Genomic DNA, 17,079 nt, shown 5'->3' with positions numbered 1-17,079 from the left:
ATGTCATAGGCTAAGCCCCCCCCCCCCCACGTGTTTTGCAAAGTTAAACCCATCCGTTAGGAACATAGCATCAGGGAGGTTTCAGCCCCCCCCCCCCCCCACTTTTTCTCGCAGCAAACAAAATTATTCCTTAATATAATACCTTAGAAAGACTAAATTATTTAATGTTGATATTGAAAATTGGAGTCGTAGTAGGTATACTAGCTTCCGACGCCACTGAATGTTGCCTTGATTTCTCTAAATGAGAGAACAAAGTTTCCAAGTGGGATCACTACCATCAACCCAATTTTAATCACTTACATATGGTACATTATATATAATATTTATAATTAAATAGGATGCAAAGGTGAACCCGGAGAAAAAGGAGCGGATGGGCCAAAAGGGTCACTGGGAATTCCGGGGACCCCCGATACCCCGGGGACACCTGGGGATAAAGGAGGGCCCGGGGAGAAGGGAGACAGAGGTGTACGGGGACCACCAGGACAACCAGGTCCGAGAGGAGTTCCGGGGGATAAAGGACAACCCAGAAGTATGGGAGAGAAGGGGGAACTCGGAGACAAGGGACAGAAAGGAGATACAGGGAATCCTGGTCAGCCCGGGGGGAAAGGAGATAAAGGGGACAAGGGGGAAAAGGGGGATACCGGGAGTCAAGGGGAACAAGGGAGTCAAGGACTGGCCGGGTCACCCGGACAAGATGGTACGCCAGGTTCAGACGGAGTTTGTCCCATTGAGTGCACTGAGTGTGGTAGGATTTTATCATACTCGTACATGCCTATAATGTAAAGCTATGTACATGGAAGCTCAATTGTAATTAGTAAAATAGTTATTCAGTAGTTATAAACAGATATAAATCACATTGACAGAATGATTGTTGAATAAATTTCATTTCAATCTTATTAATAAAAATGCAATTTAGCTATATTTATGGACAGTCTTATTTAAAAATTCTAAATCACTTTTGTTATGAACTTGAGTTTTTTTGATCGCAGGCAGACAGTAGTGATATCATTTTCATCAAATAATTTCTAGTTGAAAATACTTAAACGTCGTGATAGAAAGTTTACTAAAAGGTGCCACAAAAATGCCGTTTAAAATGAAATTTAAAAAACATCCAACCTTTAATGAAACTGTTTTTTTGAAGCCTACCAAAATATCTCCATCATTTATTCTTATGTTTCAAAACAAATTCATTGTTTGCCCGTGTCAGTCACTGCAAAAGTTTCATCGTATATTTGAAAAATAGTAAGTTGATTAATACTAACGGTTGTTTATTTATAAGAGATAATAAAAGTATTAATTGTACAAATAATTGTATTTAATTTCATATTTTGAACTTTTTCCAAATTAACAGAGTGTGTAGGTCAACCGGGTATTCCAGGCGAGAAAGGAGAGAACGGTCGGCGAGGTCCACGAGGGGAGAGGGGTGGGGAAGGGCCCCCTGGAGCACCGGGAACCCCCGGTCGTGTTGGAGAATCAGGGTTTCCAGGGCGTTGTTCTAAAACATGTGATTTTCAGTTAGTACGCTTAGTCAAAGGTAAGAACTGTAATATCTATATGAACCTTTCTTTTTCAAAATTACGCATTTACTATACAGATAGTAACATTATTAATTAGGGCGGAGGCTAAAATTCAACTTCTTAATTTTTTTCATTTTTCAGTGTTGAGAATATTACACCAGAGACTAAAGGTATGTTTTACATACTAGTTGTACTGTAAAGATTTCTTGGTTGTGGAATATAAATGGACGCCTTGCTTCAAGTTTAATTTAAAGAATAAACGTGTTTACAAAATTTAAAAAAATAAATAAAAAAGAGACAGAAAAACAGATCAGAAAACAAATAATTAAATGCCGATGCATTGGAACGGACAACAACAAAATGTCGGATACAAAAACATAAAATTTTACTCACTTTTGTTACTTTCTTGAATATGCATTATCATTTAAGAAATTGGAGTCTTGGAGATTTGATGGAGATGATGATGATGATGATGTTCTATCGGTTTCAGAGAGACTCTGAGATAAAAACAAATATGGAGGAAAATGTATAATTTATCCTTGGCATGCATTCCTTTTGATAGAAGGATCTAGATTTCTACAAGTGTAATCCTTGCCAATACTTCTTTAATGCTGGTGAAATGTATTTTGATTTGACGCAATAAAGAAAATTCAGATGAATTAGTTATACGAAATTTAGTCAGAAGTTTAACTTTTAACTGTTTCCAAGTTCTAATTAAAATTACTAATTAAAATGGGAATAGAACACTATCGTTTGAGTTTTCTTCTCACATGATAGATACATATGTACGGTACTGTTATCAAACATGATAACAAGTTTTGAAGAAAAAAAAACTTCATTTAATGCCTAGACATTTTGCAAAAAATAAAGATGAAGGCCTTGTTATATGTATCAAAGGACACTTGTTATATTGTATCAAAGGACACGATAAAGATATTTTTTCAACTGTAGAGGTTCATTGATATGGAAAATTGAAAGCTTTAAGTTTATATCCATAATGAAACACGGTGCACTTATTCTAACTTCTCTCATGTCGATAAGGGCATGAGCCAGTGAATGCACATACAATACCAAACACTTATCCTGGTTTCTTATTACAAATATTTGGTTTGGCATTCGTCCTTTTGATAACTCATATTATAACCCTGGTTTTTTCATTACTTTGAAAGGAAAGTCTAATAATCTATGTAAAAAAAGAAAATCTTTGTAGGAATTACAACAGGTCTTCAATTTTAAACTATTTCATCTTTTAAATACAGTACATGCCTTAAAAGTGCACACACTGCATAAACATTAAATGATAATTCGATTTTTAAAAACTGCAATAAAGAAGTTACCGGCAGGATATTATATTTATGGTGGCATATCTCTGCCCTTGTGTACAAGTTATTTTTTATTTGATATGTCGACATGCAAGATAGAAATGTTGACATGCAAGATAATTATGTCAACATGCAACATAACTACGTTGACATGCAAGAAAATTGCAATCAAATAAGAATTATAAAAAATCTCAAAATATCTCGAATATCGCCCACATGTGACATCCAAGATGCTACTTATTTATGTCGACATGCAACTTATTCATGGTAACATGCAACTAAGTTATGTTGACATGCGAGATAAATATGTTGACATGCAACTTTAGTTAGTTAAGTTCACATGCGAGATGAATAGGCTGACATTCAACTTATAAATTGCAAGTCAACATAACTAGGTTGCATGTCGACATAAATATATTGCATGTTAACATAAATAAGTTGCATGCTGACATAACCGAGTTGCAATTCAACATATTTATCTTGCATGTGAACATAATTAAGTTGCATGTCCACATAAATAAGTGTAGCATGTGAACATAACTAAGATGCATGTTGACATTAATAAGTTACCATTCAACATATTAATCTCGCATGTTAACATAAATAGGTAGCATCTTGCATCTTAGATGCCACATGTTGGCGATATTTGAGATTTTTAAAAAAATTTTATAATTCTTATTTGATTACAAATTTCTTCCATGTCAACATAGTTATGTTGCATGTTGACATAATTATCTTGCATGTCAAATGCTTATTTTGCATGTTGACATATTCGATAGATAAATAACTTGCATACAAGGGGCAGAGATATGCCACCATAAACATCGTTTAAATCCTGATGTATTATAAATATCGAGTAATTAAGCAAGATGTGAAAAGGGGATATTTTATCTTGGAACAGAGTATAGTGCTATAGTATTCCTCAACACCAGTCTTAACTTACTTGATAAGAAAATGGTGTTCAAATAAAGTATACTTGTATGAACTTCCACAATCTCCATTTACATCTTTCATACTTTTTATATTGAAAATATTCATTTTGGATAATTATGCAATAAAGAAAATATGCAATTTATTAAATTTCATGGTTTATATTTACGAACAATTTTATGCGCACTTCTTTATCATACATACAGTGTCCTTTGTCCATAAATAAAAACTAAGTAGGAATTTTTTACCTTTATCGAGTGACGGTATTTGTCTCAGTGTTGCTTCTGTATCGACCTCTTATGACAGTTTGCAACAGCCATTCTGTAATGCTTGATATCGTCTTTGGCCTCTTGATCTAAACTGCAGTGATGCATTTTATTTCGTTCAAGCGTTTTGAAAAATGTCCAAATTAAAACACAGTACAAGAATTAGCGATAAACAAAATCTCATAGAATTGTAAAACCCATTTAGGATTCCATCCATGCCTGACCTCTGAATTTATTCTTTAGGTGTTAAATTGCAGTCTGTATCTCTTCAGGTAAATTATTCGATTTAAGTATGTCGTTTTCATATTGCAGACCAAAATTTTCATAGTTCTGTTTAGCTGCAGGTCTGTACCCCCAGGTCTGAAAAATTCGGGGGGGGGGGGTGGCAAACTGGAAGCTACAGTTAATAGAAACACCGTGGATCCTCACCCTTGGCTAGCGAAGCTTAAACCTGAGGCGTTGGTCTAAAAGGGGCATGGTCTCGTTTTTTTTGTCAAATTTTATTTTTCTGTTTTTATTATATATAAAACTGGAATTTTCACTTCAAGGTATCACACCGGTAATTGTTTTCGCTATATAAGTCTATGTAAAAAAAAATTGTAAAAATATCGAAAAATTTTTCTCGTGAGAAAAAATAGATAGCAGTGTTCTATGATACCTTACTCATTATCTAACATCAAAAAATGGGCATGCGATACGGCATTTTCTCAAGTTTTCTAGCTGCGAACATGCCTACACCCAAAACCTCGTGTTTTCAAGCTGTTTGTAAACAGACTGCACGCACCCCAGGAAGTCGGCCTATATGCCCTTTAAAAAAGAGTTCCCGTTAAAAGTAGAATCCAATTTACAAAGTACAGAAATTTCCCTAATTATAGATATCAATTTTATTAAAATTGAATATGGGAAAATGCAAAATGCGGACAAAAGAAAAAAAATATTCCTCATAAATGTATGGAACTACAAAAGCTTTGAATTGTAAGCTCTGTAACTCGCCTATACATGCAACTCAACGAATGCCACTCAAATTTTGGCCGCCTATTAAAAATGCCTTACTAAAGCATTGTAAACATTTAAATCGGAAAAATAGTTTTTGACCAAAATCATGACCATGCCCCTTTAGCTATCAGATGAACATCTCATTTTTCGTTGTCTAAGTAAAATTGACATTTTTCAGGGTATGTTAATTAAGAGTCATTAATCGTCAGTAAATATTATATTTCGCTGCACATTTGATTTTGTACATCGACTCAACATTGAAATTAACGAATGTGTTCAACGAATATTGGTGACAACCGTAAATCACATCTATCTCACAAAATAATCAAATATACTATTTTTCAAATTCTTAAGTTTCTTTTTATTGTGCCAATATAGACTCAAATTAGTGAAACAGTTTAAATGAAACAAAAATATAATTTTACATGAATGGGAAGTAAAAATTCAAAACATTAAGTATTTCACAAATGAATAAAATAAAAATTATTTAATGAATAAAACATGATAATAACAAAATTTACAATTTCGTTGAATTTCATTGAATGCATTATTACAAATGAAGTTTGCAAGCAGAGTTAGTTAAAGTTAACATAAACTGTCATTTAAAACAAAACTATAGAATTGTTTTTCTTTTATAAGGTTTTCGGCTCCCTTGTCAGTTACCATTGTTACCATTGCCATTGCCGTTGTTACCATTGCCATTGCCGTTGTTACCATTGCCGGTGTTACCATTGCCATTGCCGTTGTTACTTTTTTCATTGTTACCATTGTTGCCATTGCCGTTGTTACCATTGCCGGTGTTACCATTGCCATTGCCGTTGTTACTATTTTCATTGTTACCATTGTTGCCATTGCCGTTGTTACCATTGCCGGTGTTACCATTGCCATTGCCGTTGTTACTATTTTCATTGTTACCATTGCCATTGCCGTTGTTAATATTTTCATTGTTACCATTGCCATTGCCGTTGTTACCGTTGTTTCCATTGTTACCATTGCCGTTATAACCATTGTTTCCATTGCCATTGTTACCATTGCCATTGCCGTTGTTACCATTGCCATTGTTGCCATTGCCATTGTTACCATTGCCATTACCATTGCCATTACCGTTATTACCATTGCCATTGCCGTTGTTGCCATTGCCGTTGTTACCATTGCCATTGCCGTTGTTACCATTGCCATTACCGTTGTTACCATTGCCATTGCCGTTGTTGCCATTGCCATTGTTACCATTGCCATTGCCGTTATTACCATTGTTGCCGTTGCCATTGTTACCATTGCCGTTATTACCATTGTTTCCATTGCCATTACCGTTGTTTCCATTGCCATTACCGTTGTTTCCATTTCCATTGTTTCCATTGTTGCCATTGCCATTATTACCATTCCCGTTGTTGCCATTGCCATTACCGTTGCCATTCCCGTTATTACCATTGCCATTCCCGTTGTTGCCATTGCCATTGTTACCATTGCCATTGTTACCATTGCCATTGTTACCATTGCCATTGCCGTTGTTGCCATTGCCATTGTTACCATTGCCATTGCCGTTGTTGCCATTGCCATTGTTACCATTGCCGCCATTGCCATTGCCGTTGCCGTTGTTGCCATTGCCGTTGTTACCATTGCCATTGCCGTTGTTACCATTGCCATTGCCGTTGTTGCCATTGCCATTGCCGTTGTTGCCATTGCCATTGTTACCATTGCCATTGTTACCATTGCCATTGCCGTTGTTGCCATTGCCATTGCCGTTGTTGCCATTGTCATTGCCGTTGTTGCCATTGCCATTGTTACCATTGCCATTGCCATTGTTACCATTGCCATTGCCGTTGTTGCCATTGCCATTGCCGTTGTTGCCATTGCCATTGTTACCATTGCCATTACCATTGCCATTGCCGTTGTTACCATTGCCATTGTTACCATTGCCATTGCCGTTGTTGCTATTGCCATTGTTACCATTGCCATTGTTGCCATTGCCGTTGTTACCATTGCCATTGCCGTTGTTACCATTGCCATTACCGTTGTTACCATTGCCATTGCCGTTGTTGCCATTGCCATTATTACCATTGCCATTACCGTTGTTACCACTGCCATTGCCGTTGTTGCCATTGCCGTTGTTACCATTGCCATTACCGTTGTTACCATTGCCATTGCCGTTGTTGCCATTGCCATTATTACCATTGCCATTACCGTTGTTACCACTGCCATTGCCGTTGTTGCCATTGCCATTGTTACCATTGCCATTGCCGTTGTTACCATTGCCATTGTTACCATTGCCATTGCCGTTGTTACCATTGCCATTATTACCATTGCCATTGCCATTGTTGCCTTTTCCAATTATTTCATGTAGTAACCATTTCAGTTTTTCAACTTTTAACTCTAATGACTAAAATAAAATGTATCCAAATCAGCGCAATAAAGAACTAACGTATATATGATATTAATCAAATTGGGCCCCCATAAATCGTAATTTTTTGAAGTGTTTCATGTACATTAAATTGTTGTGTTATTTTCAGAAGAATAGATATAAAATATATTTTTGGCCTATTTATTTGAATTACTTGCACTCACTGACAATATATGACATCAAAAGTGACGCTATTTTTATAATTTAAACAAAATCAGTGAAAATTTGACATTTTCCTTTTTTTCGAATGGGAAATATAAAGCGACGCTTTGAACAAGAACGAACTTTTTATCACTTATAAGTACTGGATAGATACATCTTTAGTGAAAATATTTTTGTTGTTCAAGCAATCGGTCAATGTTTTCTTAAAAAAAACTGCTTGAAAACGAGCCGGTTTATGCTAAAATTGCGAAAATGGCGGGAAAAGGTAAACTTTATGATGTCATATTTTTTAAATTGTGGGCACTTAAATCAAAATGAAAATTATGAAGAAACGTCAAATGCATATCTGTACTAAGGAAACGAAGAATAACAGTAAAATGACGATGTTCACATAAGGGGCCATTTTAGGTTCAAACCGTATATAGTCCTTGAGAGAAACCGAAAAATACAGACTGATAAAATATTTACAAACCTGAATTTTTCGAAAAATGAAGAGATTCTTCAATACTGAAAGGAAAGTTTGAAAATACTATTATCACTATACGGTTTATTTATTGCAAATTGACAAAACATACGTACATTCAAATGTGATTTAAAATTAACATATGTGATAACCTCTTGCGGATTAGAACTGTAAAAATAACATAAATTCATGTTTGTTTTGACACATTTAATTTTTAATAAAAAAAGTTGAATATAAGAAATGGAAAAATGGAGGGGACCTTTGATCATATGCACTAGTTGCCTCAAAACTGTACAAAGTGTCTTAAAAAAAATTATATCAAATAGTTTTTAGCATTCTATATCTTTAATACTAATAAATCGGAATTAAATATACACAAATTTAAATCAAAAAACACTAAAGAATACCAGATGGTAAGTTATCGCTCCTGCTGGAACATGATCCGGGTTGTCCTGGGTTACCAGGTGGTCCCATAACTCCTGGAAACCCACGTGGTCCAGTTTCCCCTTGGTCTCCCCTTTCTCCGGAAACACCTCTTGAACCAGGATCTCCTCGGTCTCCTTTTTGTCCTTTGTTCCCCGGATCACCTTTGTCCCCCTTCTCTCCCTGTTGGCCGGGGTTTCCCGGAGGTCCGTGAAATCCTGGATTTCCAGGATTACCCTTGCATCCTGATTAGTAAGAATTCATTTGCTGTCTTTCTCCATTATTTTTTTTATTTCATACAAGTAGAATTATATAAAGAGATGTAATTCAGGTTTTTGGTAAGGCCATACTTAAACTGTTTCAAGATTCGGAATGGAAAAAATGGTTATTTTTTCTACTAAGGACAAAGATTACACCATATAATGAACAAATTGAAAAGATTAAAAAAAATCAAAACTCTATCAAATAATAAAGATTAATGTGCCATATTGCAGATATCAAAATCAAAACGTTACATGAAAAAAGCATGCTATGTTTTGCGTATAATGTTTGAAGACAACATTACCCTGAGGACAGCTCGGCGACGCTGGCGTCGAAAACGTTCCTCCAGCTGAAATGACAAAAGCGTCATTATTTTATGACAAATCCCAATAATATTCAAACAATCTATGTTATAAACTATTTATAATATCCATTGATCAACGTCTCTCTCTCTCTCTCTCTCTCTCTCTCTCTCTCTCCGTACAAGCAAATCCATATGCAATTGTCGTCGCTAGGAAAAGCAGAGTCCATGTCAACCTCAGCATGACTGTAGATGATCAAATGTCTATCGTTGGACCGAATGTCTCTTTATATTTTCTCGATAAATTACTTGAATTGAAGTCATAAATTGCGAATTTGATATTATCATGCTATCTTTTAAAGATTTCTCATTTTATAGATCAACCATTAAGAACTGTTTAATGATATTTTTGATGATTTATGCAGACTATGAAGATAGCGATCACTGCATTAAAAAATTGCACCCTAACACAGGTTATGTTTTTTTTATGCATGTCGCTACTATGGGCGGCGGAAAGGGTAAAAAAGACTTAAATGCTAGCTGCAGATCTGTAGCTTCCGGTCTGAAAAATTTCGGATGGACGACCTGGGAGCCACAGTGTCACCTATTGAAAATGTGCATTTAATGTGCAAAAAAACGTGCGCTAGTTTTGGACTGATTAACCTTATTTATACGCAAATTTTGTGAAAACAATTAGTACCATTAAATTCATCATGCAGCTTGCTACTGATACTCTCTCTTTACCTCCCTCAGACTCGTCCTGGATGGAGTGAATAGAGAACCACCGTGGATCAGGGAATAGAGAAACACCGTGAATGGATGTGAACAGGGAACCACCGTGGATCAGGGAATAGAGAAACACCGTGAATGGATGTGAACAGGGAACCACCGTGGATCAGAGAATAGATAAACACCGTGAATTGAGTGAATAGAGAACCACCATGGAACTGGGAATAGAGAAACGCCGTTGATCAGAGAATAGATTAACACCGCAGATCAGGGAATAGAGAACCACCGGTTACCAGGGAATAGATAAACACCGTGAATTGAGTGAATAGAGAACCACCATGGAACTGAGAATAGAGAAACGCCGTGAATTGAGTGAATAGAGAACCACCATGGAACTGAGAATAGAGAAACGCCGTGAATCGAGTAAACAGAGAAACACGGAAGATCGTCACCCTTGGTTAGAGAAGATGTTCAGGTCTACGAAGCTGCCTTTTCCATTTCATACCCCTCCCCCTGCATAACAATCACAAACAAAGCATGTTGCTGAACACTGGTTTCTGAAGAAATCAGAAAAAAGTGTTGTAAGGAACACTTGTTTATAACAAAAGACGAGACCTATAGGGCCGGTATTGGTTTCTGTTATCACAGAAAGCATACCGATATTTGTTCCTCTTCTTCATTTTAGGCCATACACAGTAAACTCAGTTTACTTTTTACTTGAACACTATCATTATTCACTGTACATTAAACTGTACATTCAAATGAACTCTTCAGGGACGTAGCATTCGGGGGACGGGGGGGGGGGGGGGCAGGGGGGGATGGCCCCTCCATTTTTCTCGCAGCAATAAAAGATTGAATTATCATGGTATTTGCTTCCAACTGCTTTGGGAGTGTGTAACAAAATTAAGACAGGAAAAGAAGTTATAGGTAGACTAACAGTCCCCCTCCCCCTTGCGATAGGATTTCCATGATTTTTGGAATTTCCATTTTTTAAAAGATTTTTTCGATGAGCCCCCCCCCCCCCCCCCCCCCCAAATGATGCTACGTGCCTGCTCTTTTCCGTGTTAACAGCTGCATCCTTTGAATAAGGGGCGTACCCAAATGCCGGCATGGCAAATGGACGGAAAACTGTAACTTGCTCTATAAACATCCTGCATTTTTGGCATAAAATGTCACCAATGCACACGTTCTTTGCAAAGAACGAAGTGCATCTACTTCTCAATGCTTCTCTACCTATTGTACTATTTCATAAAATGGTTTGGAAAGGCAAATGAATGTTTTCTCTAAATAGCACCTATATAGCTATCTCGAGTAACACAGAGTGAATGATTCTTGTCCTTAAACAAAGCATGCTTACATTAAACAGGTCCTGTTAAAGTATAGTTCAGGTTGATTGCTTTTACATGTAGTTAAGTAAATATTTTTTTATCGATATCTTTAATTCAACAAGCAAATGTACATTTAAGGAAGAAGGTCGAAGTTACATATGAAAAATACACAATTCTATATGAAAAATTAAATTGTGTTTATAAAAGCTGTCAATTTAAAAAAGAAAAGGTATGCCCACAGACGGACTCGAACCAGGGCACAAAAAACGTCCTGTGTGACCTAGCCAGCAGATTAACCCACTGAGCTATCTAGAATTTAAAATTCTTGATCTAAATACAGTCCATTATTAAGATAGAAATCAATTTTGGATATTTTTTTTTTTTGGCAAAATTCGACTCAAGGGGCGAATTGTCCCTAAATATCATATCTTAATTTATTCCTTTGAACAAAACCTAAAAAGTATCTCAGATTTTTTTAGGGGCAGGCCGGTCGTGAAGGATAATTAGGCCAAAAACCATGCAGAAATATACCATTTTACTGAGAAAATGTTGTTTTAGCCAACTTTGAAGATTAGTAATAAGATTGCAAGAGCAATATAGCCTGATAGGCTCAAAATGCAAATTTGAAAAATTTAGAAATATGTACGATATAAAATAACAAAAAAATCTTAATTTTCAAAAGTGATTTTATCCCGTCAAATCCATCTCCCCTGTAGGTCAATTCAATTGTTATTTGCAACAGATTCTTTAAAAAGCCCTATCTGATCAAAGATACTTTAAAACTGCAATTTTTCCTTGCATCAAAAACCTAACAATTGAGAAAATAACCTCCGCTGTTGAAAACTAAACAAAATGGGGTTCTTTTTGTTTATTCTAAATTCCCTTTTTATGGATCCGATATGAAACAATCAACTTAAGTTTATCGTTGGTGGTTCAGTACCATTACATTGATAGTGTCCAACAATGGTTCTTTGACGGAATGAGACGTGAAACAGCCTCTCCAGAGATGCACATTGGCACTTTTTAGTGAAGTCTTACAAAAATTAACCAAATACAAAAATTTAAAAAAAATATTGAAATACTATATATATATATATATATATATATATATATATATATATATATATATATATATATATATATATATATTATAAGACCACACTTTTAAGTGAAGTCTTACAAAAATTAGCCAAATACAAAAATTTAAAAAAAATATTGAAATAGTTTCATATATATATATATATATATATATATATATATATATATATATATATATATATATATATATATATATATATATATATATTATAAGACCACACTTTATCAATCCATTTCAAAGAAAAATTTCTAAAGGATACTGTAATTGAAATGTACGTGTATACCAAATATATGTTAAAAATGTGTACGCTGTTCATATAAGAAACATCCCAGGAAGTTACATTGGAACAATTCTTCCAAAAATATATGTCATGAGGATTTATAAATACTTTTTATGCCATTTTTTAAATTCATATCAATCTTAATTAATCAGCACTGATAAACAACGATATTGTTAATGACAGTAGGTAAAACCCATTCACAAATGATTGATAAAATTATATTCATGAGAAGATTTTTGTTTAACATGGAAAAAACTCATTGTTTATAAAGAAATCGTATTTATAACCATCTTGGACCAAAGTCTGACTTTGAAGGTATGCCCATTAGGTGCTGTGCGATAATTCCTTCGATTTTCAATCCGATTTTCTCATTCGATTTGAAACAATGTAATGGTGACCGACCGAAAGACTTAAAGTAATGTGAAGAGAATAAACTTTTACTAAATTACAATGTAACTTCTTGCTTATAGAATCACCTATAGTAATTCATGGCATCTACAAAAGTCAAACTCTATATACCCAGAACCTATGTATTGGCACACATTAGCGTTTTCTTCTGCAACCACACTCACTGATGACTAATAGCTGATAAACTAACAATTGTTTAAATTGTACAATATACATGTATTTTTTGATAAAATTGAAGTGTTTCCATTATCAATATATCTATTTAATATTCAAAATTGTGCCTAATAATAGCTGCCACATTCATGATAAAAATGTCTTCAATTGAATTAGAAGAATAAGTTAGAACAATGTATATGCTGAAGTATTTAACATTTTTATTGGTAGCTTAACAAGAGTTGTTCTGTGTCGCCGGGTACCTACATTTTAGACACATGAGACGTAAAGACAGGAAGATGGAAAGAAAACGACTAAGAGTTGGGCAGCCGGATGTCAAACGTAGGAGACTGGAACTAAAGGCTGAAAGGCAATCAAAGAATGCATCTCAGTCTGTTCTTGAAGGTACATGTTTCTTTATTGGTATGTTGCAAGATTGAAAATCTCTTTGATGTATATATGCACATTAGAATCTAATTTATTTATTTTATTTTTTCAAAGTAGACACATATCAGGCAAACATTTGCCTGGGGTCGGAAGAATATATTGATTTAAATGACATTCAACTAAATTCCCCTGTAGAACACCTACACACATATCCATTGGTGTTTTTTTATTTGGAAACTGGAGGATTAGGTTTGTGAAATTTGCATTTTCAGTTTGATTTATATAAAGAGATAATTGTGAATAATAATAGGCAATAGCTTATTAGTTTTTTTCCTTATTGCATGAAGAACATCTGATATTCTTCAAAGTGCAAGGAAAAAGAATTTTCAATATATGCCCTACCAACTCGTTGCATCAGCAAGGAGGCCTCTGAAGCAACATGTTTAACCTTTGATGGAAACAATCTGTGCTACAAGGGAGAGGCAGTTCCAGCAGTTCCTCCATGTGAAGCACTCATTGCGTTCCTGAACTTTTTAGATTCTTTCAATCATCCAATTATAGTTGTACATAATATTCAAAGTTCTGACTTGCTTATATTACGCCACCATTTAGGAAGTAGCAATCTTCTTGAAAGATTTAGTGGTAATATAACTGGGTTTTTAGATACTCTGAAGATTTCAAAAAAATCTTTGAAAGATGTTAACCTGTCCAATTACAAGCAAGAGACATTAGTGCAGATTCTACTAGGAGAGGAATATGAGGCCCATAATGCTATGGCTGATGTTAAATCATTAGAAAAGCTGTATTACTCAAAATTGTGTCTGTCAGATAGAACATTATGTGAAAATATTGTTTTATTTGTCATATTACATATGCAAGGAATCTTTAGAGCCTTTATTAAGATGCAAATTTTGTCAGCTTTAATGCTTCGAAAGTTGGTTGTAAATGGCCTCAGTTTGTCACATTTGAGACAAATCCACACTAGAGACCCAGAAAATGGTATTCGAAATGTATTCACAGAACCATTGACAGAAAATCCCAAAGCTGCAAGAATAGCAAAGTCAGCAAAAGTTATTCAGAAGGTTGTTGAGTATTTCAGTTTGTAAACATTCATGTGCATACATGTATTATAGTGTTATTAAATGTGTTTAATGAAACTAAACAGTTTTGTCGGACTCTGTACATACGGGTACTACATGAATAAATAAGATCATAGTGTTATATAATTCACGGGTTTTCCCACATTTCTTGATTATTTGTTGTGTGTTAACACAATTGAAGTTATTTGGAGTGATATGGCAATTATGTTCTACAATTTAGATAGTTGAAATCGTTGAATTCAATGAAAAACTCTCAAAACTGTATAATGGCAACCATGTATAGACACCATTTTTCAAATTTTTTTACCTGGCATGATACTATTTTCGTTTTGAATTAAGATAGGATATATAATGAATTACAAATGTACCAATTTTGAGTGGGTTTGAACCATTATTTAAAAAGTTAGACATTTTGATTTGGTGTACTGTATTTTTTCAGTGTTGAAAACATGAATCAAAATCTATTTTTTTTTTGTTATTATATACATACTGGCAAGTTCACATGACTTTAAATTGTTATAAAAAAAAATGATAATGATTAATTTCTAGAAAGATTTGGTTTTATTTTTTGGAATTAAGTATGGAATGTATGTGATGTTTAATTGGAGAGTTGTTGTCGCTATAATTGCTCTGATAGTTTACCTGTGTTAGCTCCTACAGCATGAAAAATATATAAGCAACATATCAATATTTTAGTTTGTTTTGATTGTTAACATATTGATCTTCAAATTTAAACAACAATTTCATGGATTAAACCATAAAAACATCAAGGGTGGAGAAACCTTAATTCCCTGTATTAAGCAACTTTGAATGAAGGCGAGTTGTCCTAAATTGGAAGCAAGTTGTCTTTGATTGTTTTGGTGAGAGTTTCCCGATTCCACTTTCAGGCTAAGATAATGAATAATAATTTGTAATAAGTTTGTATTTTTTCCGTTATGTCCCATATTTACTAGTATAGCTTATCCTTTTTTAAAGTTTGAGTAGGAGCGACGAGTGGATGTACTTGTCACAATGATAGATTTCATTGACAACATTAAAATACCCGTATGTCAAAAGACAGAAAGATCATTGATCCCGTATCCTCTCCAATACTGTTGGACTTTGCAGTGATGACAAAACAACCTTTACAGTTAATAGAACGCCTGCCCCTGTAAGAATATGTTTTGTACGGATATAAATCATATTGTCTTGGATACCTTTGCTGGCCGGTAGATTTAGATTATGAAATTCTGTATCGTTTTATGTTTTCAAAAAATGTTTCTTTAATTCTCAAAAAGATTTCATCCATAAGTTTGAAAAATATTTAAAAAAAAATGTTTTTATTTTCATAAATAATTTCAAAATTTAAAAAATTAACATATTGACTTTACTGGACATAATATATGAGATAATAACATCATGCCTTTATTCACACCAAGTTTCAATATTTTTTCAGTGTGTTATTGGCAATCAAGACAGATTTTCCGCTTTCTCATAAAAAATGCATCGAAAATGGTAAAAAATAATTGAGAGCATATATCCTTCTTTGAACAATGAAATCGTACATGATACTTTAACGATCTATAAAGTTTAATTCGGAAAATCAGATGTATTTTGTCAGAATAGAATTTGTATCTTGATTTTACAAGTTTTGATAAATTCTAAACTATTGGTGTCTAGGTAGATTAAACGTTATTGCTGTTTCATTTGTATATATTCACTTACTATTGATTTATTTGAGTATTTAATAAAAACATGTAATAAGAGAAACAAAATTGAACCAGAAACAAAATTGAACCATCATCAATCTGTAGTATTTGTTTTTGTCCCCCGCCGCAACGCGGAGCGGGGACATAGAAATGCCGGGCGTCCGTCCGTGGGTCCGTGTGTCCGTGTGTCCGTGCGTCCGTGTGTCCGTGCGTCCGTCCGTCACACTTTTTTGTAAGCGCTCTCATGCCTACAAATTTTGACGGATTTTCATTAAATTTATACATGTACCAAATGTTTATTCCACTATTACCTTGGTCAAGTTCGAAAATCAGCATTGGTCGATACTTTTTGTTGGAGTTATGGGACTTTGACCACTATAATGACTCCGTTTTATCCAAAAATTGACCTTGTAAGCGCTCTCATGCCTACAAATTTTGACGGATTTTCATTAAATTTATACCAAATGTTTATACTACTATTACCTTGGTCAAGTTCGAAAATCAGCATTGGTCGTTACTTTTTGTTGGAGTTATGGGACTTTGACCACAAAAATGACTCCGTTTTATCCAAAAATTGACCTTGTAAGCGCTCTCATGCCTACACATTTTGACGGATTTTCATTAAATTTATACCAAATGTTTATACCACTAATACTTTGGTCAAGTTCGAAAATCAGCATTGGTCGATACTTTTTGTTGGAGTTATGGGACTTTGACCACAATAATGACTCCGTTTTATCCAAAAATTGACCTTGTAAGCGCTCTCATGCCTACACATTATGACGGATTTTCATTAAATTTATACCAAATGTTTATACCACTAATACCTTGGTCAAGTTCCTAAATCAGCCTTGGTCGATAGACTCGA

General features: G+C 34.5%; 3 protein-coding genes across 4 annotated transcripts; 1 reads left to right on the top strand and 2 right to left on the bottom strand.

Annotated features, from left to right (window-relative positions):
- Nucleotides 1-109: 109 nt before the first annotated feature.
- LOC136269802 (complement C1q and tumor necrosis factor-related protein 9-like) lies at nt 110-2,018 on the top strand. Its single transcript, XM_066065046.1, has 4 exons — nt 110-745; nt 1,352-1,534; nt 1,659-1,687; nt 1,947-2,018. The coding sequence occupies exons 1-4, from the start codon at nt 532-534 to the stop codon at nt 2,016-2,018; spliced, it is 498 nt and encodes a 165-aa protein (XP_065921118.1). The 5' UTR covers nt 110-531.
- Nucleotides 2,019-5,410: 3,392 nt separating this feature from the next.
- Nucleotides 5,411-7,994, bottom strand: LOC136269801 (probable cyclin-dependent serine/threonine-protein kinase DDB_G0292550). Its single transcript, XM_066065045.1, has 2 exons — nt 7,983-7,994; nt 5,411-7,408 (listed from the first exon to the last, which is right to left on the bottom strand). The coding sequence occupies exons 1-2, from the start codon at nt 7,992-7,994 to the stop codon at nt 5,687-5,689; spliced, it is 1,734 nt and encodes a 577-aa protein (XP_065921117.1). The 3' UTR covers nt 5,411-5,686.
- On the bottom strand, nt 7,284-9,150 carry LOC117684231 (uncharacterized). 2 transcript variants are annotated; one of them, XM_066066779.1, is made up of 4 exons: nt 9,043-9,150; nt 8,462-8,722; nt 8,064-8,098; nt 7,284-7,408 (listed from the first exon to the last, which is right to left on the bottom strand). In XM_066066779.1, the coding sequence occupies exons 1-3, from the start codon at nt 9,106-9,108 to the stop codon at nt 8,093-8,095; spliced, it is 333 nt and encodes a 110-aa protein (XP_065922851.1). In that variant the 5' UTR covers nt 9,109-9,150; the 3' UTR covers nt 7,284-7,408; nt 8,064-8,092. The 2 variants fall into 2 exon arrangements, with proteins under 2 accessions (XP_065922851.1, XP_065922850.1); XM_066066778.1 differs by lacking the exons at nt 7,284-7,408; nt 8,064-8,098 and having other exon boundaries at nt 8,343-8,722.
- Between the last annotated feature and the right edge of the window lie 7,929 nt (nt 9,151-17,079).

Source organism: Magallana gigas, chromosome 7 (assembly GCF_963853765.1).
Source record: "Magallana gigas chromosome 7, xbMagGiga1.1, whole genome shotgun sequence".
NCBI lineage: Eukaryota > Metazoa > Mollusca > Bivalvia > Ostreida > Ostreidae > Magallana > Magallana gigas.
This window is presented reverse-complemented; position numbering and strand designations above follow the sequence as displayed.